Source organism: Diadema antillarum, unplaced genomic scaffold (genome assembly GCF_040938485.1).
Source record: "Diadema antillarum isolate AM-2024a unplaced genomic scaffold, OU_Dant_1.0 scf00000082, whole genome shotgun sequence".
Taxonomy (NCBI): domain Eukaryota; kingdom Metazoa; phylum Echinodermata; class Echinoidea; order Diadematoida; family Diadematidae; genus Diadema; species Diadema antillarum.
The window spans coordinates 2,054,128-2,077,400 of NW_027270971.1; the positions used below are offsets into that span (position 1 = coordinate 2,054,128).

Below are 23,273 nucleotides of genomic sequence, written 5' to 3' on the forward strand. Positions count from 1 at the left end.
TCTTTACATGTGAGTAAACTTTCAGGCAAATTGTGAGATATTCTAAGTATCTATTGACAGAAAAACATTAGGGTGGCGATGTGTTGGACACCCAACTATTCGCGTCTGTAATAGACTGTATTAAACGTTTTTAATAGGTGTAGTGTACTGGTGTAGGCAGGCAGGCCTAACGTTTCATAGTCTGTACACGTTCCGTCTCCTTCAGGTCTTTGATTACAACTGTAGCTTAGTGGACGTTTCTACCTGATTACCTTGACCGAAACCGAAAGATCGGTCTGTATCTGTCCGTCGGGGAATGTTCCGCGGAGACTAGATTTGATATACGTCTGGCTTCACGGATCCCCTCCGCACAGCGTTAATGGCAAAATATAAAAGAGTCCTCCGAACAGACGGATCTTTCTGTCTACTGATTACCGAGCATATCTGCAATAATTTCACGGTTTAAATTGCTTTAGATTTGAGGGTGTTATTTGTGCTCACTTAATGAAAGCGCTCAACTTACATTACAATCGCAAATTTGGAAAGTCTACTTACAATGTCCCTCCAGACAGATCAGAGTCGCAACGAGAACCTATTTCACGTTTGAATTAACCGCGGCCGTTCGTTCTCCTCCGATCGCAGTTAGTTAGATGCATGCATATCGCATATATGCAACACAGCTAGCTCGCTTTCTAGCTAAGCTGCTAGTCAACGTAAAGTGAGGTTGATCGATTGCAGTTTGGCCGCTCTTAACGTAGAGGGCGCTGTACTTAACTATGAAAATGTACTGTAGCCAAAATGGTTCTCCACGGCAAACACGTGCGAAAGAGAAGGCTTGCTAAGAAACGTAAATATCAGGTCGTAGCAAAGAATGATGAAGAGGAGAATCAAAATTCGGCGGAGAGCAGTGTGGGGAAGAAGCGGAAGACTCCGTTCGATCCTTCAGATTTCATCATTCAATTGAAAAAAGATGGCATTTCGTTGGCAGAAGGTGAGGACCCGGCAAAGTTAATGTAGTTACCACCATGAACTAGAATAGACGGGACTGATGTTTAGCGGCTGGCGTGCGCGTGCAGACGACTTTAGCTTTGATACATAAGTTTAATACTAGATCTACTCTAGATTCAAAGAGGTTCTAATAAGGCTATTGAACCTCTTTGGTTAGATTATAAAGTACAACGAAGGTGTTCATAGAGGGTCTATCATTAAACTCTATACATACTTAAAGGTTATAGAATAAGAGGAATGACGCACCTAATGAAAATAGGCAAAATAATGAGAGCATTAATACTCTGTCTTTGTGTCATGTCGTGCATATCCAGGCAGGGTCTCAGGGTCAGTAGTGTAGCCAGGTCCTACGGTCATACGGCGTTATTTTCGCGTACAGATATTTTTGCGAATGACGAGGTCATAGACATTTTTGCGAATCGACACCGACGCTTATGTTAATGGCATGCTCTATTAACAAAGCGCATGGAGACAATTTCGCGTGTTGTTAAATTCGCAATCCAACTGCAATTCGCGAAATTTGCGAAAATAAAACCCTCACGAAAATAACAGCTTATACAGTATGCGACGTCATCCATCTGAATGGTTCAGAAATATTCAATTAGACAATTTAAAGTAAGAACCCCAATTTTTGGCGGATCTCCTAAATCCAGACACTTGCCACTAATCACAAGCCAGCAAATTCTACTCTCACACAACACACGCATATCACATTGTTTCACATACTGGCGCACTTGTTCACCACAGGAAAGTGCCCGAGTAAAGTCACCTCCAAAAATCCATCTAAAATCCCAAATTTTGCCGTCAAAAACGCAGAATCGCCGCAACTTTTCCAAAGCGCGCGTAAATGAGGTCCTGTGTAAAGAATCAGGGTCGCCGAAAAAGAGCTAAAAATTGAAAAATTACGCCGTTCTGTTGCGAGATTTTTTGCTTATCGCAAGCTCAGAGTTTGATGGTATCCTCAAAAACACAAAAGTAAAACAAAATCTCCGTACGTGCTGATGCAGTGAATGAATGTACAGGGGCTGAATGTAAGTGCAGAGTCCCCAAAATTCGGACACGAACGGGCGCCGCAACGTCCCCGATGCAACCTTGCGCCAACAAGGTATGGTGCATGCGGATTTTTCAGCGGCCTTGTATGCATATTGACATTGCGCACGTGTCCGAATTTTGGAGAGGCTGTCCGAATTTTGGGGAATTGACAAGGTGATAATATTTGGGGATTCTGTGAAATTTTATGATCTATTTAACAAAATCAATATTGGTAAAAAGTAGGTTGATATATTCAACATACATTATTATAGATATAATTTTGTAGAGTATTATTTGAGTTGAACAAATATTGCAAAAAAGCTTAAGTGTCCGAAAATTGGAGCTTTTACTCTAGATGTAGGTCTAGACGGTAGAATGAAAAAACAAAAAACAAAAAACGAATAGATTCTATCAGTCCAGGAAATCCACTCATTAGGTATGAGGGGAGCTCTGTATCACGTGTCACAAGGCACTCTCCCTCTCATGAGGACCTCTGGGATACTCAAGAGGCTCCCTCTCCCCGCAGTTATGAGGTCTCCTCTTCACTTCTCATCCATCTCACATCTGATAATATGATATATAAATGCTCGCAAGTTCACACTGTGATATTTTGTTATTATTTTTGTTATTGATTGGTTTGAATGTACACACACATGTCCACTCTCCATGATGAGAAGAAGAAAAAATTCTATCTATTTGTTTTGATAAAACTCAATTTTTGTCAATAAAGCAAGCTGTCCATGATTCGATCATAATGCTGTCAATATGCTTTAGTCGTTGTAATGGTGTATTGGTCATTCATGCTCTTCATTCATTGTCAGTTTTGGGAGACTTCTGGGCATACACAAGAGAATTTGCCCAGGGCCAAGGGGACACTGACGCTGTCCAGGAGTACCTGCAGCACTCTCCACAATGCACCGAGATCATTGACCTGCTGAACACAGACAAGAGACCAAATGCAGAGGTAGGTAATTTGTTCGAGGTCATCCCTCGAGACCAGGCTTGAGTTTGACATTGAAAAAAAGGTCCATGAATCATAGAGCCCATGAATCATACAGTCCATAAGTTTGACAAAAAGCAAAGAAGGCCTGTGAGTTTGATACTTTCTAAAAACAGCCCACGAGTTTGACATGACAACACGGGACTTAATGTGTCTGTCACGTGGGCCTTGTTTGCGTAGTGTTGATCTCATGAACTGTATGACTCGTGGGCTGCATGACTTGTGAGCTGTATGACACATTGATGTCGGTCTCATGACGTGCACACAATTGTTTCACACACACACACTCTGTGCTACACGCATGCTGCAGATTTACAAAGTGTTAACATTGCACAGGCTTTATGTGAAAGAAGAGATACATAACTTCAGTGGTATCTCATGAAGTTTTAGTCTAAGTTTGTGTTAGCCTCTTGAAATCATATTCTAGGAATCATACATATTTGTTGAAATCAAAATGGTGCTTTAATTTGTACAACAGCTGATGAACTGGTATGGCATCTGTTAAACCACTGCCTTTGACCTGTAAGTGTTTTGTTTTATTTATTAGCACTCTTCTCCCTCAACAATTGTGAATGGGTTCTATTTTGTAACAGAGTGCACGATCATCCTCTGAGTGAAATCTTTGACTGCAATTGTGTCGAAACATCTTCTTTCCTAAAATTTGAGCTCCTTCGTTTGCTACTAAAGACAAATTCATAAATTTAGACCATCATTGTGAGTATGGTCATATGTTCAAGTGGAATTGGACTGGTATGTTTAGCATGAATACAATGTATGTGCAGATATTATGTTCTTTTACCAATACCAGGGCCCCGTCATAATTTAACACTGCCAATATTTACATCATGAAATCGTCGGCTGAGAATGATAAGGGCGTTAAGTTGCCACCAAAGCCATAGTGTTCACAACCACTTAACGCCCTTCTCATTCTCAACAGACGAAATTATCTGTTGTACTGTGTCATCTTGTTCTGCAGGATGTAAACAGCAATTCTTTAAGAATCGGTACCATTACATGATTGAATAAAGATGTATTTCCAGGGATCGTTACTAAAGGTACCGGTAGCCCGATGGCCTGCGGCCACTAATAATTGATGTCCTGCCACCAAATATCCAAAAACGCTATCTTTAGGTGGCCTGATCAGGCATTTAATATCTTTTATAATATTGTTATGTTTCCTTTTATATGGGCTCCTACATTTCTTTTTTGGGGCCTCCAAAATTTCAGCTTTAAAGTTAAAGATTTTAGTGGATAAAAAAGTGGAAAAAAATGAGAAAAAGTTTATGTTGAGCCTGATTACCCATGTTGCATGAAATCCCCAACAAGGATGTTGGTGTAGATTGAATTCCAAAGATACTGCAGCTCAGAGTTTTTCGTATGTTTGTGTCCATCTTCAATCCATCCAGCTTCAGCTTATCTTCAACTGTCTGACCTCCATCATCCTGCGGCTGGCGGAGGACCTTCATCACTACCGCACCCAGCTCCTCGGCCCACTCCAGCTGCTCCTCCGAACCCACATGCGCCACGTGCAGCGCGCCCTCAACCCCAGCCAGTCGGCCAAGGTCGTGATGTCGGCCCTGCGTCTGCTGACTGCCCTCGTTGCCCTCGACGTGGCGGCCGCGCAGGAGGTCCTGAACGTCTTCAGATTCGACCACGGTGCCCTGACTCCGCTTTACAACAGGAGTAACAGCAAGGTGAGAGTCTCTGTGATAGGAGCCCATTTTGCACACAGAGTTTGAACAACTGAGTTTCCACAGTTTCCAGATACTACAAGTCAAAGAACTATCCAATATGAAGAGATGTACCACAATGCTAAAATACTAAAAAAATCTACAGTAGATGAATGAAACATTTTTGTGTGTATCTAATAATCTGTTGAGGAATTAAGGAGAGGTAATAATGAGTTATATAAAATAGCATACATACTTATGATACAGGCCGGCAGTGCATGACAAAAGTTATAGTGCACGCAAAATATGACGATTGCAAACGATAACCCACTATCGATTTGATATCGGTTTTTGCTCCCTCATTTTAATCATCGAGTACTTGAATCCCGCACCTTATCAACGCGATTGCGCCACAACCGCGATATGCTTTGCTCGATATTATTGTTATTCTCAATTCTCGCAGGCTGGCTATGCCAGCAACTTATCTGTGTGGGACTAGACTTTCAGCGGTAGATTTAAACATGGAAGCTGAAATGAACAGGTTCGCTACTTTTAGAGAGATTGATCTAGATATAAACAGTATCTTAGACAATAAGGACACAAAGGATGCCATCAAATACGCCCTACGAATTATAGACTCCTACTGTTCTCAAAAAGGAATCAATCCGACGGATATTGAGCAAGTCAACCCAAGATTTGTGCCGCTTTCTCCGTACATTCTACGCCGAAGTGCGCCGTGGAAATGGGCAGCGTGTGTACGGTATACGCTAAGCGCTCTTTGATCATGCTACGCTATGGACTTTTACTACGACATTTACAACACACTCTCGGAATCTACATGTGCAGCAATGGTGACTTCAATGATGCCTGGCACGAGCCTTGTGTTTAAATCCAGTAGATCCCTAATCCTACAAAACATCATCTAGTCCTGGTCCTGGACCCACAGTGCAGTAAGTAGGGCGTCTATCGTGTTACTGTTAGTGTTACTGTTAGATCCATGGTAGACCTATTGTAGGGTCAAGTGTTAACTAGCTCTGTCGCTCGTAAGTGACGTACAGTACAGTGTACGTAGATCTATAGTAGTATAAAAACGTTAGGCCAGGGCCCCTAGACCTAACCTATCGTACGGCCTAGAAAACGTTAGATATAACCACGTAGACCCTAGACTCTATAGTTGAATTTGGATCTTCAGGATTTTGTCTACACAGGTTCAAAGAAACTGGTATTATTGCTTGTGTAGACACGTGTAACTGTTAGAAATGATCTAGGCTTATGTTGCCTGGGTATGTATGCTATTTTATATACATAGTGCATGACATCTTATTGCACTATAACAAGTACCAAGCACCTCCAAATTCTGAATTTGCCCTCAGGCAATTATATTCAATTCGGCCTGCGGGGCCTCATTGAATATAACTGGCCTTCGGGGCAAATTCAGAATTTGTCGGTGCTTATATTGTTATAGTGCATTCAGCCTCATGCACTATATATAATATTCTATGAATCGCAGCTTTGATTTGATTTGATTTGATAATGGTTTATTGAAACCAACATGCAAATTAGTAGCGCGAAGGCTAACTTATACTGCATCACATTGAAAGACATATCAATTACATCAAACAACATACATTGTATGAACATTTCAACGACAAATACTGATTACATTAACATAACAAATATTACAGCATCGTGTCAAAACGATAAACAGTTCATACCAATTATTATACAAAATATATTACTGTGAAATGATAACCATAGTTATTAATGTACACGTACGCACACACACACGCACACACATGCATACACACATACACACAAGAATACATGCAAATACTGCTAGCTAGAGTCTGGAATGTAAATAAATATGCGATAAATGTGTAAGCAGTCTTCCGTCAGGTTTCGTTTAAATGATGTAAACTAGCAGAATGATTCTTTCGTGCCTGGAGTGAAAGTTCACTGGAGATCAAAGTCCAAAACTCCTTTACTTTTTGAGAGAGCTTCAACGAAAAATGTTAAAGATGCACTTAAATATTATACAGGCATACAGTATGAAGAGAGTTATTATTGAGGTAATTCTTTACTGTACATGTCAGTAATTAGGGGTGAGAGGTCACAGGATATGTTATGACAAATATATTATCTCATGCTTCATTTGGAGACAGCTGTTAGAAAGGTAAAAGGTCATTAGTCAATATTTATTATTCAAGTTTACACACATAAAAGAATTTTTATTGAGTAATCACTTGCTGAGTTGTGAGAAATACATGTAGACAAATAATGTTGGAGCATCGTAACTTGTTAGGATTGTTTGGAATGATTCCATTTTGTGAGCAGGCTGAGGAGGATGTGAGGATATGTCTGATGCGGTTTGGTCTGGCCTTCCTCATCACTGGAGACAATCACATCATCGGGCAATTCTTGTCCCACAAAGGTACAGTGCCTTGTTTGGTTTAATTGGTTGTTGCTGTGAGGAAGATATGAATGTATGTATGTGTGTATGTGTGTGTGAGAATATTATTTACAATTCTATTTTGTTAATGTTTACTTCTGTTTTTACCAAAGAACATTTGCAACCAACTGTGTATGTTACTCGACATATATTTTCTCAATCTTACAAGCATTGCAATTCAACTCTGTCATAAGAATGATGAATAAAAGTTATCAATCTCTTTATCTGTCTATCTGTCTATCCATCAAACTATCTCCCATCGTCTATCTATCTATCTGTCTATCTATTTAAATCATTCAATCTATAGTCAAATTAGCTAGATACAATCCATCCACTCATTGATTTAGACAGCGGAGCTAGAGCAATACAGATAGCTTTCATAAGCTGTCGTCCTATTGGTCAGTGTGTCATTGAGGTTTTATTTGTTTCTTTCTCACTGGTGTGTATCTTTGTTACCATGGCAACACCCAGACTTTTTGAAGAACTTCTTCAAGGGGTTGGTAGAGGACAGGGCGTCCACCCTCCAGGCCTTTCTGGGCACCCTCCTGGAACATGTGGTACGCAATCCCGCCGTGACAAAGACCCAAAAACTGGCTCTCCTCAACGAGTACACACTGGGACAAGTCGCCACTCTGTACAAAAACTGGCGGGGAAATTATGACATTCAAGACAATACAGTTGAGGTATGTCGCAGGAAATATTTATAAAGACTAGTCTTCTCTGTCATGTAAACTCACATATTACACTCAAAGATTTGTCCATGGGTAAGCTTTAAAGAAATAGGAATTTAGCTGAAAAAATATGTAGATACAAATGGTAAAGATTGTAATTGTGGTAACAGAAAAAGCATATAGCCTGAATGAGGTTGGATTTTAAGTTTATAGCGTTATAAACATGTATGTTAAAGGTAGGGAATCCCATTTGCATGCCTTAAATGAAGAGTTGTATAAACACAGTGGTATGTTGAAGAGAGTATCATTTTAGAAACTCCCATAAAGTATTGAAAGTGGAAGGTATCATTTAGTACATTTTTATTGACCATTAGATTTTGAATTGAATTCTTTTCGGGGCTCACCGTAAATTCCAGTACATTACTAGGCTACCTTTGCAGACCCATGCACTGCATGTGTGTCCATCATGTATATTTTGTGAATAAAGTTCATCAAAACTTACAAACATTTCTATATACATTCTTGCCACACACTCTATATGTTATTACATCAGCTCTTATACTTTTAGATTTGTGTTTATAGATAAAAAAATACAGAGGACTGCAACAAAAAGGCTTAAGTGTGGCTGACACACAGAACTACTGAGTAGTTGAGTTTTGTGCATTATTCAAATTGTAGATAACTGCTGACTTCCAAATTTCTAAGCAGTGGCCTAAACAAGTCCCCTGAGGTTCATATTTAATGTTTTACTGCATTTTGGGAGTTCTGTAAAAGGTATCCCCTACCTTTAAGATTAGTATTATGTCACCAGGTTTAACTGTTTTTATAATGTGATCTGTACCCTGTCACAATCACTACAGCATTTCAAACTTAGGACCTGGGTTTTCCGCGTCACCTTTGTTTGATTTATGTTGAATGAGATTAATGAATGTATCATTGTATGCATATTCTTTTTCACAAGTGATGTTATTGCAGTTAGTGCCTGCAGGCACCAATCAAGTCCCGTTGCAGTTTGTCCATTTTTAGTGTATCTCACTGTTTACTTGCTGAATGATTGTGGTTGAATCAAATTCACTGAACTTCTGGGATATAGAATGCAGAGAATCCATCCGAGGCTGGGAAGCAGGCTGTAGTCAACGTGGCGCACAACTTTCTCCTTGAAGTGACGACATCCACGAAGCATGGCATCACCTTTCTGGACAAGTCGATGGGACTTGGAGGAAGGTAGGATGTGGATATGTCCTCTCATTTTGTCACTAAAAGTCACAAGCAAAGTAAAAATCAGTATTTCAGGTTCATAACAGATGCTCACAGACATGTTTACCGACTTCTACACATGGCCGCTGTTGTTGGTCTGTCTTTGTCCACAGCGCATTAAAAAAAAATCATTGAATTGACATTATGGGTGGATAATCTTGAAGTGCTGCAACTTTGGAGTTCTTGTATGGAAATGATATAGTTGATGATATTTCCAATCTTTCCAACAGTGCTTTTTTTGAAAGGTCTTTCTTTTTTCTTTCTTTTTAAAATAACACTCATGCATTACTGTCACTGGAATGCCTTGTCTCCCAATAAGACACTGTAAAACGAGGAATGTTTGCATGCATTTTAATTTCACGAATTTCGTGAGAGCCAAGATTTGCGAAATTTAAGTGCATGTGAAAGTTCTTGTCTACACTATATGCATTGAATTTTAGAGGCAACTCGCAAAAAAGGTCGTTGCTCTAATTCGCAAAAATTTCATGCCGCAAAAATATAGTGTTTTACAGTATCTTACAAAAGGGATGATATTTGATCATGGCACAGAAATCAAAACAGCGCCCTCTACAAGTTCCTGCTGACCTTGAAGACGGCTACGACGGATGATCTCGTCTGTGACCTGGTGGTTAATATCCTCAAGACATGCCCAGACTTGCTCAACAAGTACCTCACAACCTGCCCTTTCACCTTTGCCCCTCGACCCTCCACAACCTGGCTGGCCAACGTGAAGCTCATTGAAAAGGTTAGGAACTTCTTTGTACCTGACACAAAGTCTTCTCCATTCTTGCTGAATGGTGTCTACAAAAGGCATACCCTTAATTTTGATCCCATTTTCGTAACATTGATTTGCTATTGCATATTTGCAAACAAGTTCCTGATATTTCATTTCATTTTCATTTCATTTTCATTTTCATTTATTTTCATATGTCTCAGAGAATAAAAAAAATACATCAAAGGTAACAAAATTGAATAATGCATGATATCCAGCTAGGAGGCATACATAGAATATTATTTGCGTAATCAAGCACATTTAGCAATATTTAGCCAGTTACGTAAAATCTCCTTCAGTTTTACATGGATTTCAAATCCAGTCTGCATTAGCCATAGAGTATTTTGGTGAAGGAGTGTTTCTAAAGCCTGAAAGAAAAATACATCCTCATCTATATGTATCTAATTGCAGTAAGGGATTTGTCTAGTTCACTATCTGCTCAGATCAATCAGTGGTATTGAAATCTTTCACATGGTTATTCTTTTTCGCTGCTCAGATATATGCTGCACAGCCCCATGTGAGTCCTGCCCTCACCAGGCCAGAGAGGGTAGGCGTGGCCAAACTGGTATCCATGGTGATGGTTGCCACAGCACCAGCTACTGCCAACCCTTCCTTTCTCCAGCAGTGCATCAAGGTACGATAACTCATCAACATTGTTCGAAGTTACTGAAAGGATGGAATTGATTTTTTTATTTTTTATGTGGCCACTAAGGAAGCATTAATGCTCTGTGTACACCATGTTCTCAATAGCCACAACAGCCCTGTTTGCCCAAAACATAAGGCACCGCTGGTAGATGGGATATTCTCCTGGGGTTTTTTTCCCCTCATTCTAGTCTTGTATGTTCCAGTCCTCGTTCCAGTGAACATGTAGCTCTCAGATGCTGTTTTCACGGCTTCTGATCAGGGTAGACTACACAATATTTTCAGTGGCATCCCACTACAGACCGCCTCCAAGTTTTGTTATGGCATACAGTATGTGCTGTCACACTTTGTTGCGTTCACCCTGTTTTATTACGGACTGCAAGGTTTCTCATTAGTTCTGGGACTGCCTTGGCAAATTTTAAGGACAATTTAAAAATCTGACACTGCACCCACGGCAATCACAACCTATTCCGTCCCAACGCGTTGTCTCATGTCCATCCCATTTTGTCCATGGTGGTCTGAAACATGACTGCCGTGGCCACCAGGATATGGTGTAAACACAGCATACATCCTTTTAACCTGTTGAGGATGGACTGATTTTGCTACAACACACATTTCCCATAGACACCTGCCTGAGTATACCCAGGACTAGTCTTCAGTGGTTTAAGCAAGCACTCCGGGACCAATGGCTTTATGTCCCATCCAGAGAACTAGGCACTGAGGATTAAATGCCTTCCCCTATTAAAAGGACACAACCACTGCAGCCAGGGGACTTGAATCAAACACCTCAGGATTAAGAGCCCATTGACTTAACTGGTGGGCTACAGCAACCCTAGTATTTACAATGAGATAACTGTGTTTTCTTTTTTTTTTACTGAGATGGTGTCAGCAAATATGCACACACACACACACACACACACACACACACACACACACACAGTGTGCAAGAGAGGAAAGTTTCCAATATTTTCTTTAACCTTTTTTATTTCCCTTACCTGTTGTACGTGCAGCATCAGAGCTCAGTCATCTGTCTAGTGGGTCTGGAGATCGTCAACCAGATGATGGTCAGAGCGAGATGCAATCTGGACTACGTGGAGAGTGACGGCAGCTGGCTGTCAGTCAATGAGAAGAGACAATTCGCCAAGCAGTACCAAGATGTCTTGAGCAGGGTTGGTCATGACATTTCCTTATTCTACAGAATCTTGTGTCTTTGCTTTTTGTTTTCCCCTACAAAGGTGCAACTGATGACTGTTAGCAGTCATCATTCAAAAATTAAAAGAAACATTTATGCATTTTGCTATTAACTCATCAAGTTGAGGTAAACCACATTTTAATTTCAGCCCAGAGGTTCTAGAACATTCTGTGTGTTCCTGACAACAAAAGTAATTGTCTATTTTATTACAAGGCTTAAAGTGCTTGAGAAAAATGCAGTACACCATTGACTTGAATTTCCCATGGTAGCTGTTTTGGCACCATCACCACTAAGCCCACAACATGCACTGCACAAATTTGTTCCTCATTCACTCAGTAAGTGCATATCCAATGTTATAACACCCCACTCCCCCAGATACCTTAATATTTCTCTTTACATTTCAATTCATAGATCACTCAGTTTCTGGTATTTTTGTGCACAATCAAATTCATTCTATTGTTGCACTGAAAAATATCATAAATACAGCACTTGTCATGCATTATTGATCTATCACAGATCAGTATCATTGTTTTATAATTTATTTCAATTTGCCAGTGGGAGCATATCCCAGAATCTTTTGCCCTTGGGGGAATATCACAAATGGGTCACTTTATCTTAACCTGTTGAGGACAGTTTGATTTTGCTACAACACACGTTTCCCATAGAGACTTGTCCAAGTATACTCGGGACTGGTCCTCAATGGGTTAATGTTTATACACAGGTGCTTGCTGGTATTCTACGAACGTATGCATTATATCTGTATGGTGTTCACTGTGCAGGACACATTTAATATCATACATGCATTGACCTCTGCAGTCATATTGAAATGAGAATGTTTAACGCTTTGTCATCCAGCTTCTACCTGATGTTGACACTTTTCTTGCCTGCTGGGAGCGGTACCTCGCCAGAATGAGAGGGGTTGCCAAGCAACAGAACAAGGAGAACCACCACACTGAAGAGGAGGAACCAAAGGACAGCCAGGGTTCAGAGCAAGCAGGTTGGTCCTCCATCCCTCATTTCTCATCTTATGTCAAGAGGAAAATAAATAGATGACACAAAAGTGATGATTTTAAGAGTATCAATTATCTCAAGAGGGTGTGAAGTTATTGATATCACTTTTGGAGCTTATATTCCCAGTAGCTAGCCTTGCATTAGAGTTATCCTCACAATTTGTCGGTTGAGAATGAGAAGGGCGTTTATTTGTCTTGAACACTATGGGTTTAGTGGCAACTTAACGCCCTTATCATTCTCACCCCTTTCAATAAAGCACGAATTAAGAAAGGAAGGTTGATCACGATGCTAAGTTTACAAAGCTCTTTTTCCTGTTTCTCTCCCTTCATCCTTTTCGTTAATTATACACATGGTACTTTGTATCGTCACTCGAGTATACGCCAGGAGTATCACTCACACATATCCAAGTACAACAATAATCTACACGCAAACCCAAAACACTACTAATGTTGGCTACCTCGTCTAGACTTTGAAACGGCACAACGATAATTCTGACCATACACACGATGTAAGTCCTATCTACATCCATCTATATCACTACAATTATAATATTATCCAATCTCAAATTTCCAATCGTCGCCTAGTATGCGAATGATGCGGAAAAGAGGATGTTACAGCCTGGTCGTCAATACGGAATATCATCGTTCTTGTTGTCATCACTTTGACACGAGGTCACATATTCAGTCAAATATCTACGCAGAGAACAGACAACACCTGGAAATTACAGAGAAAATCAAATTTGATTCCAGTTGCTTGCCTTTGTCGCTGCCAATGGGTTCTGCCTTCTACAAATGCGACAAGTTCGTCTAAGAAACCGACTTAACGCCTTTAACACTATTATAGGAGAAATGCCAATAATTTATAGGCCTAAATGTCGCAAAACAGTACACCTCCACACTGGTGGGACTGGGATTGCATGTTATCAAACTGGTTTGATAACAGACACAGTTGTCAAAAATTTGGTTATTATTTTATACGGAATACAAACCGAGTCGAAATATACTGTCAAAAGACGTTGGTACAGCTAAAAAAAAAAAAAAAGAAATAAAGAAAGGAAGGTTCATGAAACTCTGACGGCTTTCATCTGAAATGGGAGACCTTTTTACACATATCATGTTGTTGGATGGAGAGCATTTATTGGTAAATCTCACAACCCTTCAGTTTATCCCCCCTCTTATAGCCCAAGAAGGGCACAAATTCATGGTTGGAACACACCTCCCTTTTCATTTTTTAATCAAATTAAAGGGGGATCTTATTTTCTTGGCATTTTTCTCCCAGTCGTGCCTGTCCTGTTTTCCGTTCATGGTGTATTGAATATGAAAATATCAGTCTGAGTATATTTTAATTTCATTTTTACTTCCCTACATAGGTACTCCATAACTACCCCCTCATCTCGCCCATTCTTTCCTAATGACTTTCCTGACATAGCGATAACTAGTTCAAGCAAAATGCATGCCATGGATGGATATGGAATTTAGTAGATTTTGCAAATATTTGTGCATCTGCTCAGTGAGGTAGGAGAGCCAAAAAGAGATACAGTGTTGCCATGGTGACTTTCATCCTCCAGCTGGACTTCCCATCCCCAAGCCATCATCCATTCTGGTACTCATCTTGAAGATCCTGGGGGCCCACGCCCGCATCCTTCCAGCCACCCTGCTCCAGACTTCCTTCGACTTCAGCCGCCTCCTACACGGGATATTCCATCGTGACAGACCCGAGCCTGGCGAAACCGCGGGTGCGGGTGGGCCTTCTGGGGCTTCCCAGCACGCCCTGCTGCAGTTTGAGACCATGAACTTCCTGTTCGGATTTGATGTTGGGCACTTCCGCTGGTTTAAAGAGGTGAGCTGTGATGTTGCATTCTTATTTGATGTAGTACAGCCACCTTTATGTTCTTTTGTTTACGTACCATAATAATATGCTGTAAACACTTAGTTCTTAGAAAAGTTACAAAAGAGTGTGAATTCATTACACTGACAAAGAGTGGGGACAAAAAATAAGGGGCAACAAAAACTTGCATTGGCCTTTTTTTTTTTCATCGTCTTCTTTAGGAGATGCATTATGTTTTACTCAAATTTTTGTGGTTGTTTTGTTTTACGTCAGTGCCTGAACAAAGTTTCCCTTACCATAACTTTTCCTTTAACTGAATATTTGACAGTTTCAGATCAAATTTTGTGTACAATTTTAGTCTTGGACACTATAGCAAACAATTTACGAATGTGGCCAGGTGTTTCCACAGTGACCTGGAACAAGATGGTAACAATGTAATTCTCAGATCTTGTGTTGCAGCATGTCAACATGTTTGCTGTGCTTGTGATGCTGTCTGTCTCTAGGATGTTCATATAACACGGTCATCATCAAATATGTTAGTTTGATTTTCATTCCTTTGCTGTAGTACAGCCTACCTGCCCAAGAAATTGAGTGAGTTGAGTATATTTATTACGAGTAAAAATAATTTGTATTACTTGCAATTGGATGCTTACAGGTCAAAGGTGAAGGGTCATCCATGGGTCAACTTCTGAATGTTTTGATGACCTCTGGTGACCCCAAACTCCAAAATGTATCCAAACAGCTGATATGCAAGGTGAGATATGAAAATGTTTTTTGTTCATGTTTTTTTTTTTGCTGCATGTGATTTTCATCTCATTCAAGGACATATATTGAAAGAGATTTTTACAAGTGTGCTGGTACTTAATACTTTTTATCTGATATAACTAGTCGCTGGGGTGACAAGACTTTGTAGCTCAAATTTTGTTTGAAGTGATTTTTTTTTTTAATTATTATTAATGGTGAGATATTCAGTTAAGTGATGTCTTGTCCATATCCTAGCTTTCTTACTCCAGAAATGAAGCCACCATGGCATGTCAAAGAAAGGCTATCCTATTTGATACAGTGCTTTGGTTGCCATGTTTTTTTGCTCTCCTGAACATTTTACATTTTGAAGATAAAGTTCTTGTCGCTCCAGTGACGATATGTGTTTTGATTGAGAATGGAAATGATGAAATCCCATGTGGCAATTACTTCATGACCTTGGATGAAGTGTTCATACCACATTTTCACAGGACTTTAAACAACCAGCTAAAGATGGTCAGCTTATGTCCTTGTCTCTGTGTGGCTATTCACACAAAGGTTTATTTTACCATTGATGTAGAGATAAAAGTATGAGTTCCTGCTCTGACGTATGGTTTGTTTTAACTGCAATTTTGAATGGTGATCAGCGGATTTTCTCCAAGGCCACTCGGTAATATGCAGCATCTTTTCGTAGTCTTCCTGACCTGCAATGGAGGCTATTGTTCAAATCGTTCTGTCATTTTATAAGTTTAATTCTTTAATTGTTGTGCAGGTGCTGAGGCACACTGGTCAGTTTGACCAGTGCCCAGAGGAACCTTCCATCTGGCTGGATGCGTTGTCCGCAACCTCCGCGACCTCTGACCCCATCCCGGCTGCCGCCTTCCTGCAGCGCTCACTCACGAAGGTGGTGAGGAACCCGTATCCCTTCAACGACCGCATCATGGAGGCAGTGGCCGAGACAGAGACGGAGAGAGAAGGAGCAGAGGGGGAGATGGAGGAAACGACGAGTGTGTCAGAAGCTGGTATCCAAGGTATAAAGTGGTTGCCGTGGCTACAGGATTTGATGATGTTGCATCCCCCTTAAAAAAACCAATTTAATTTAAATGAACAAAGATAAAGACCTTGACATTCCTATCAATACTTTCATGTGAATCATCTGTCAATTACAAGAGTTTATTAGCTTTACCTGTCTGTGGAGATGATGAAGCCAATTTTTTGCTGGATCCATTCTCATGTTACATGATTTTGTATACGTACATCAATTTCCAGTTATCTTTTATTCATTTAATTGACTTAATTTTTTTTTTTCTTGTTCTAATTTGCAATAAAAGTCGTAATAGAAGGTTTAAATGACTAAAGATATTAAGTTGACTTCTCTCTCTCTCTCTCTCTCTCTGACAATTCATTGTACACATCATGTATTTATCATGTCTGTCTAATACTGCTGAAATTTTATTTTACTTGAATTTGTAGTGGGCACAGCGGAATTAATTTATGAAAACAATGATTTGTTAATTTCAGTTTGTTGTTTCATACACTTTCAACAAAATGTATATTTTTGACTGTGTAACAATCATACAATAATGAAATTACACGAGAGAGAAAAAAGAAAATCATAACCATAGTCATAACATGTCAGTATGATGTGATAGCATAGCAAACAAAAGCAAGAGAATCCTGTAAGATAAAATATGAGAAATAATCACCAACTGCAAAGAGCGATGTGTTGATTTACAATAAATAGTAATAATGATGATGACGGTAAATGATAGTGATGGTGATAATGTTGATAGTGACATCAGTGATAAGAATTGTGACAATATTGAAGATTTCGACTGTGGCCATAAGGAAACTTGATTACAGTCCAATTCTATTGTGCCATTGACCACAAGCTATTCTGGACATGGAGGACATTCCACCACTCACTGGAAGTGAGCGAGGGGATGACTGTGATGCTGACCAATCAGAGAGTCCTGTCAGGGGTCATGACCCAGGTCAAGCGGGGTCATTGCCATGCAGTGCTCTCCTGCCTGCAGCGCTTGAAGAATTTTATGCCACAAAGGAGATGCAGAAAGGTACAAATAGAAAGCAGTTTATCCTCTGCTGTTTTTAACACTTGAAGACCAACGAAAGTGACTTTGGCAGTGCATATTAAATGAGTATCACACATTTTCTGTCTAGGAAATACACACAACAAATTGAAAGGTAATTTCTTTTTCCTTGTAAAATGAGATTGGAGAATATGTTTGTTGCATTTAATATGAACATTGCTGCAAAGTAAATCCTGAAGACAAAATGATGCACATTACATTGTACATGCATGAGATGGTAGGCTTCGTCAAAAGAATGAAAAGATTCTATTAAAATTCTTGTCTGACATTAAAAGAGCTCTGCAAATCATCCTAAGTGTAATTGGTCTCTGGCAAATTGTTTGTCATTTACCAAGTAATCATATTTACCAGTCAAGAGCAGTTTGTTATTATGCTGTGTACTCCATATATTTAGTCAGTCTAATTTTTTGCAAATCAGGACTACCCGACAAATTTGTGTATCCATTTGCACAGTAGGCATGCTAAGACCTAAGCCTACTTAAACTGCTTTATCATGCATCTTGTTCGTGTACCGTGTATTGAATACTGCGTAGTAGTACATGTACGCATGCATATCGCATTCATGTCAGTATCAGACTTGATATTTTCGCGTGTTGTTAGATTTGTGAATGGCTCCCGATTTGTGAAATTCACAAAAATGTAAACCCTGGCGAGATATGTGGCTTATACAGTATTACTGTAAACGTGGAAATTTTCGCGGTACATTAATTTTCGCGGATTTCGCGCTACGCTCGGCTAGCGCGAATTCAAAAATGCGCGAATATATCTTCACAATTTTCTACGCACATTTTGAACGGGATGAATTGTGTGCGCTTCATCGATGATACTGCTACGTAGTACAATGTACAGGCATGTTTACGCTACTAGTACTGTGCGAAGAGACGATACCCTAGATTGCTGTGTACTGTAGCATGCATGTGTGCACCGCACGCATCGATGCTACAGTCCCCCGTGACTACGGTACTAGAGTCACAGCTGTACTACGTATTTGAGTGCTTGTACTCGCAGTCAAGCCGCTCGCTACGTCGCTTGTCGTACGCTGGCATAGCAAGCTATGTAGCAGAGGCTTTGGATGAAAGCAGTGAATGTGTACTACAGTAAAGTAACCTGCTGCGGAGCGCGAATTTAAGAACCCGCGAATACGTTTTCGAGCCGCTCAGCGCGAAAAATTAATCGCGCGAAAATATTGACGTTTACAGTAGGTCATACAGGGGAATCCTCGGGTATAATCGATCATAAGCAATTGTAAACATTTCTCTGTAGATGCTGTTTTAGCATCAAAATTTCCATGAGCATCCGATCTTTGCTACCCCTCACACACAGTATCAGACTACCTCTCGTGTGTGATCGAGTCCATCATCCACACACAACACAACCCCTCACCGATCTGTCTCCTGGTACGACACGCCTCCCAGGCCAGGGCCGAGACCCCCAAACCGGAACTGACCGACTGGATGCACCTGCTGTCCTACTGCAATCTCTGGCTGCCGGGGACGAAACAGATGAAAGTGGCCAAGGTTTGCAAGCAGTTTACCTTCTCAATCTCATAGTCCTTTATGTTTGTTACCACTGAGGTCAAAGGTCATTAAAAGTACTTACCTAGGTAGTTTTCTTCTTTCTTTGAAAATTGTGAGAGTGCCATCATATGATCAGGGCCCAATTTCATAACAAAGTTGCTCTGATAGCAACTCTTGCTGGAACGGCAAGTGTCATGGTAATGACAAGAATATTGCTTCCTGAATGGCCGTTGCTATGAGAAGTTGCTATTCTCGCAAAACTAGCCATCCTAACATCTTTTACGAAATGAGGCCTAGATTCTCCACACACGCAAACACACACACACAAAGTGTGCTACCTTTACTACAGCAATTATTTTGCATTCATTGTCTTCTCAGAATGAAAAAGTTTCTTTGCCGTTTTGCCTCCATGGACAGTTTATGAGATGAAGGTAGTGGTATGCATGTAAGAGAATTTGAATGCATGACAGTTTCTCTCTAATGCAAGAAAGAAGCCTGACAACTCAAGAGGTTTATTGAGTGATTACAACATAAGTCCTTTTGTGTCAAAATGATGACTTCAGTAACAAGAAATTGTGAAATCAGGCTTGACTGCAGGGAACTGAATATCCTCTGTATTTTGTTCATTGAGGGGGGAAAAAGCCACTCACTCCTGGCCATGAGCCTCACTTTACCTCCAGAATTGTCTCTGATGATAAATCATGCGACCTTTTTATGTATTGCATGTACGAGGAGTTTTGAAGTATATTGTCCTGAAATACATTTTGTAGTTTGATGCACTCACTGTACAAAATGTCAATGATAATCTGAATGCTTCTTGTTGTTTTGTTTTTTGTTATTTGAAAAATAAAAATCCAGGAGGCACGTAAGACTCCACCGGCGACAGAACAGCCCCTTTCGCTGTCATCACTCGTTCGTGAGTCATTTGTGATGAGGTCAAAGGTCAAGACTTCGGCAAAAATGAAGGGAATAAAGGAGAGGCTGCCTCTGACACCCAGGGCAGAAATTTTGCCCACAGTGCGGCAGTGTCTCCTCTACATGCAAACCTGCTTTGACCAAGAGGTAACTTCGGGGAGCACAAATCCTTGTAAAATTCATGTTTACTTTTCTTCCCATTACTGGTGTAAATCTGTGTTAATGTTCTTTTGTGCAGACTAGGTGTGTCTTCCTTCAAAGCCAAGCAGGAACTTCTTCAGGGATAAAAGTCCATAAAGGACAAGTCCACCTTCATATACATAAGGATTGAGAGAATGCTGCAATTTCAGAAGAACACATCTCAGTGAAAGTTTGAGGCAAATTGGACAATCTGTTCAAAAGTTATGAATTTCTTAATTTTCAGTGCCACCATTGCTGGATGAGAAGACTACTACAACTTGCATAGAACAATATAAAGTATAAAGAAAATTCAACATATTTTCACTTTTCTCGCATACTAATAGAGCACTTGACTTGTCTCTTTCTGAAGGTAGGGGAAATAATATTGCCCTTAACATAGGTCAGTGGCAAGTCGAGGAAATGTGTACTTTTTTCAAAAAATAAAATATTGTAGGATTCTCTTTACATTTTCCTTGTATTGTTCTTTGCATGTGACATCATACACTGTAGTAGTCTTCTCATCCAGCAGTGACTGTGCAGAAGCTTTAGATATTAATAACTTTTGAACGGATTGTCTGATTTCCTCAAATTTTCACTGATGTGTTTTACAAATATTGCTGCATTCATGCTATCCTAATGTATACAAAGGTGGATTTGTCCTTTAACAGGGATGCCAGTTTTCAGGCAAAAGCCTGAATTCAGGCCCTGGCAGTTTTAAAGTTTAGGCTTGTTCATTTACAAAGGAGCTTCATGTAGATGTATTTCAGGCCCTCAATTTCATTCTAACTGGCATCCCTGCCTTAAGAACAGTGTATCTGTTGAGTTTTTTCATACATTTTCTGTTACTCAAAATTTTGTCTTTATATCAAATCTGTAGTAATGAATATGTAGGTTTCCTGAGCTGGTTTTGAAATGACGCAATTATTAGTTAAGTGTACTAATATTTTGTGGAACTTGGAGAATGTTTGTACAATATGCTTTGTATCTTTTGTGTGATTTTTTTTTTTCAATGTTCATCTATTTTATATTTTTATGTTGGGAAATGAATTCATTTCATTTTAAGTTTCGTCAGCAAAACAGTAAGTGTGCTCTCATAGTTCAAAAGTACAATAGGAACGTCTTTCGTCAGTTTTCGTTGCGATGTCATTTGTCTTATCCTAGAGGTGATAAATCAAAAAAGATAACATGCAGTCTAACAATTTGAACACTTGTCTATACCCAGTACCCAATGAAGGAAAGAATGAAGGCAGTAGTAGAAGATTTTGTACGTCATTCTTTATAGCAATGAATTGAGTCTGTGTTCCTCTCAAACAGTGTGACTCAAGCTCTGTGTCATTCTACATCGACGTTCTATTGGCCGTCCTTCACCAAGCCACAACTATTTCAGCAGAGATGGACATTAGCCTGAACTCTGCGGTGGATACAGAAGACAGAGAAGAGAACAAAGTTGGAGGAGGCCCTCGTGAGGCCAGTGAGAGTGAGGTTCCCAGTGAGGCCAGTGACATGAAATCAGAGGACATTGACTGGCAGAGCTTGAGCCAGGTTATTCTGCACCATCCTTTTGTCTACAAATTGCAGTCAGATACACTGTGTTCAAGGCTGGGGGAAGTCGTCAAAGTCTTCGAAAAATTTATGCCGCATCGTGCTCTGGAGGAAATGCTTCGCCCCCTTCTCGAAACAGCGGAAGTCAATCTTAATACGAACCTGATACCCGTAGCACGCGATAAGCAACGTTTACATCGAGTGACGAACCTCGTTGAGAGTCTTTTGCGGTTTCTTCCAGCCAAGAATTGTTCCAACATCCTAAAAGAAGTGGTACATCATCTGTATTCGACAGCCACAAGTCGTGACAGTCAAACATGCAGCCTCCTGAATCTCACGAGTCACCTCATATCAAGAACGCTTATTATTGAGACGATGGAGTCGAAGAAGGACACTGTGCTGTCTAGAAGGACTTTAGGGTCAGGTCATTGTAGCGCGCCTTCTGTGGAAACACTGGAGTCAGATATACTTTGTAAGGCAGACATCAGCAACATAGTAGACATTGCAGTGCAGGCCAAGTGGGGAGCCCTATTTGATGCCATTGGTCGTCTCTTTCATAGACACCCAAGACTTGTGGAGGCAGGGGATGTGAAAAGTCTGATGACGGCATGCCTCAGCACGGATCTAGACCAGCAACAAAAGGTACTCTTTTTATAAAATGTTTGCCTATTCTGAAATTCAGACTTCAGTACTAGAATTTTGCTTTCAGGCCATGGCAGGTACATTTTTTTTTTTTCGTTTTTAGGAAAGAATTCCAAGATGTTTTAGTGTGATTTTTGTTGCTATGGTAAATAGAATAAGAACTGTGTGAATTTGTAAAATTATATTTGGAACAAGACAAACTTTGTAGTCTTATGGAAATTCAGTCTCAAATTGTGAAGTTTTATCTTCAAAGAGGAATTCCAGTCCAGTTATAGGTTAGTCTTATAAGAAAGAGTAAAATCTTATGAGTACAACAGTGAAATTGTAAAGTTTTGCTAATTTCTGCAGAAAAGTTCTTGTTCAGTTGATATGAATATGCAAGCCGAGATACTATGCAAATTCTTTCTTTCTCTCTCTCTCTCTTTCATAAAGATTTCTTCTTGATTCGTTATCTCTTTGTTTTTTTCTTTTTACATTTCAGATGGGAACAACTCTTCTGCCAATTCTTGTCAACAGTAATCCTTGCCAATTTGAGGAGTGCATCACTGATCGTCTAAAGCAAGCGAAGAAGGAGACAGACTTGGAGCTGTTGCAGCCTGCTGTAGAGGCTTATCTATCAAGGCCCAGAGAGGACACTAAGAAGAGTAAGGTTTGACCTCAGTAGCAGAGGTCAAGGATTTTACTTTGCACCATGTTGAGAATATTAGCAGTCAGATTTGTTAACTCTTTATGTGCCATGGTGGAAACCCCCTGTGTGCCACGTTATTCCGAGACACGAAGGTTGTCATGCTTTGAGAAAGAATTCTGTTTTTCCAATTTGTATAACTTCTACAAATTTCTATTAGGATGGGCATAATAGTAGGCAAAGTTAAAGAGGAATGCCAAGCTTCGTTTCAACATAAATTGTATGACGAATCTATTTTCAATTTTTCTTTTGAATGACCAGTTGCTACATTAGTATAAAGGCATGACTTTTGCATATAAAACCGTGACAGAAACTTAGAATGTACGAGCAAATCTAGTTGGGAACATCGCTTGATAGTCGATCTCCACGTAGAATGCAAGCTGTATATAAGAGGAACAAAAGCACGAGAAACGCTTTCATTGTGCCGCGG

General features: G+C 40.0%; 1 protein-coding gene across 1 annotated transcript in view; it reads left to right on the top strand.

Moving 5' to 3' along the window:
• The first annotated feature begins 777 nt into the window (after positions 1 to 777).
• Positions 778 to 23,273, top strand: part of LOC139717795 (nucleolar pre-ribosomal-associated protein 1-like) — a 36,622-nt gene continuing 14,126 nt past the window's right edge. The window contains exons 1-18 of the mRNA XM_071629295.1: positions 778 to 970; positions 2,841 to 2,983; positions 4,426 to 4,713; positions 7,024 to 7,120; positions 7,610 to 7,821; positions 8,903 to 9,033; positions 9,616 to 9,811; positions 10,335 to 10,472; positions 11,491 to 11,649; positions 12,528 to 12,669; positions 14,251 to 14,522; positions 15,166 to 15,264; positions 16,024 to 16,282; positions 17,144 to 17,326; positions 18,686 to 18,879; positions 19,738 to 19,941; positions 21,289 to 22,158; positions 22,640 to 22,802. Coding sequence (XP_071485396.1) covers positions 778 to 970; positions 2,841 to 2,983; positions 4,426 to 4,713; positions 7,024 to 7,120; positions 7,610 to 7,821; positions 8,903 to 9,033; positions 9,616 to 9,811; positions 10,335 to 10,472; positions 11,491 to 11,649; positions 12,528 to 12,669; positions 14,251 to 14,522; positions 15,166 to 15,264; positions 16,024 to 16,282; positions 17,144 to 17,326; positions 18,686 to 18,879; positions 19,738 to 19,941; positions 21,289 to 22,158; positions 22,640 to 22,802 — 3,943 coding nt within the window. The remainder of the gene's footprint in view (positions 971 to 2,840; positions 2,984 to 4,425; positions 4,714 to 7,023; positions 7,121 to 7,609; positions 7,822 to 8,902; positions 9,034 to 9,615; positions 9,812 to 10,334; positions 10,473 to 11,490; positions 11,650 to 12,527; positions 12,670 to 14,250; positions 14,523 to 15,165; positions 15,265 to 16,023; positions 16,283 to 17,143; positions 17,327 to 18,685; positions 18,880 to 19,737; positions 19,942 to 21,288; positions 22,159 to 22,639; positions 22,803 to 23,273) is intronic.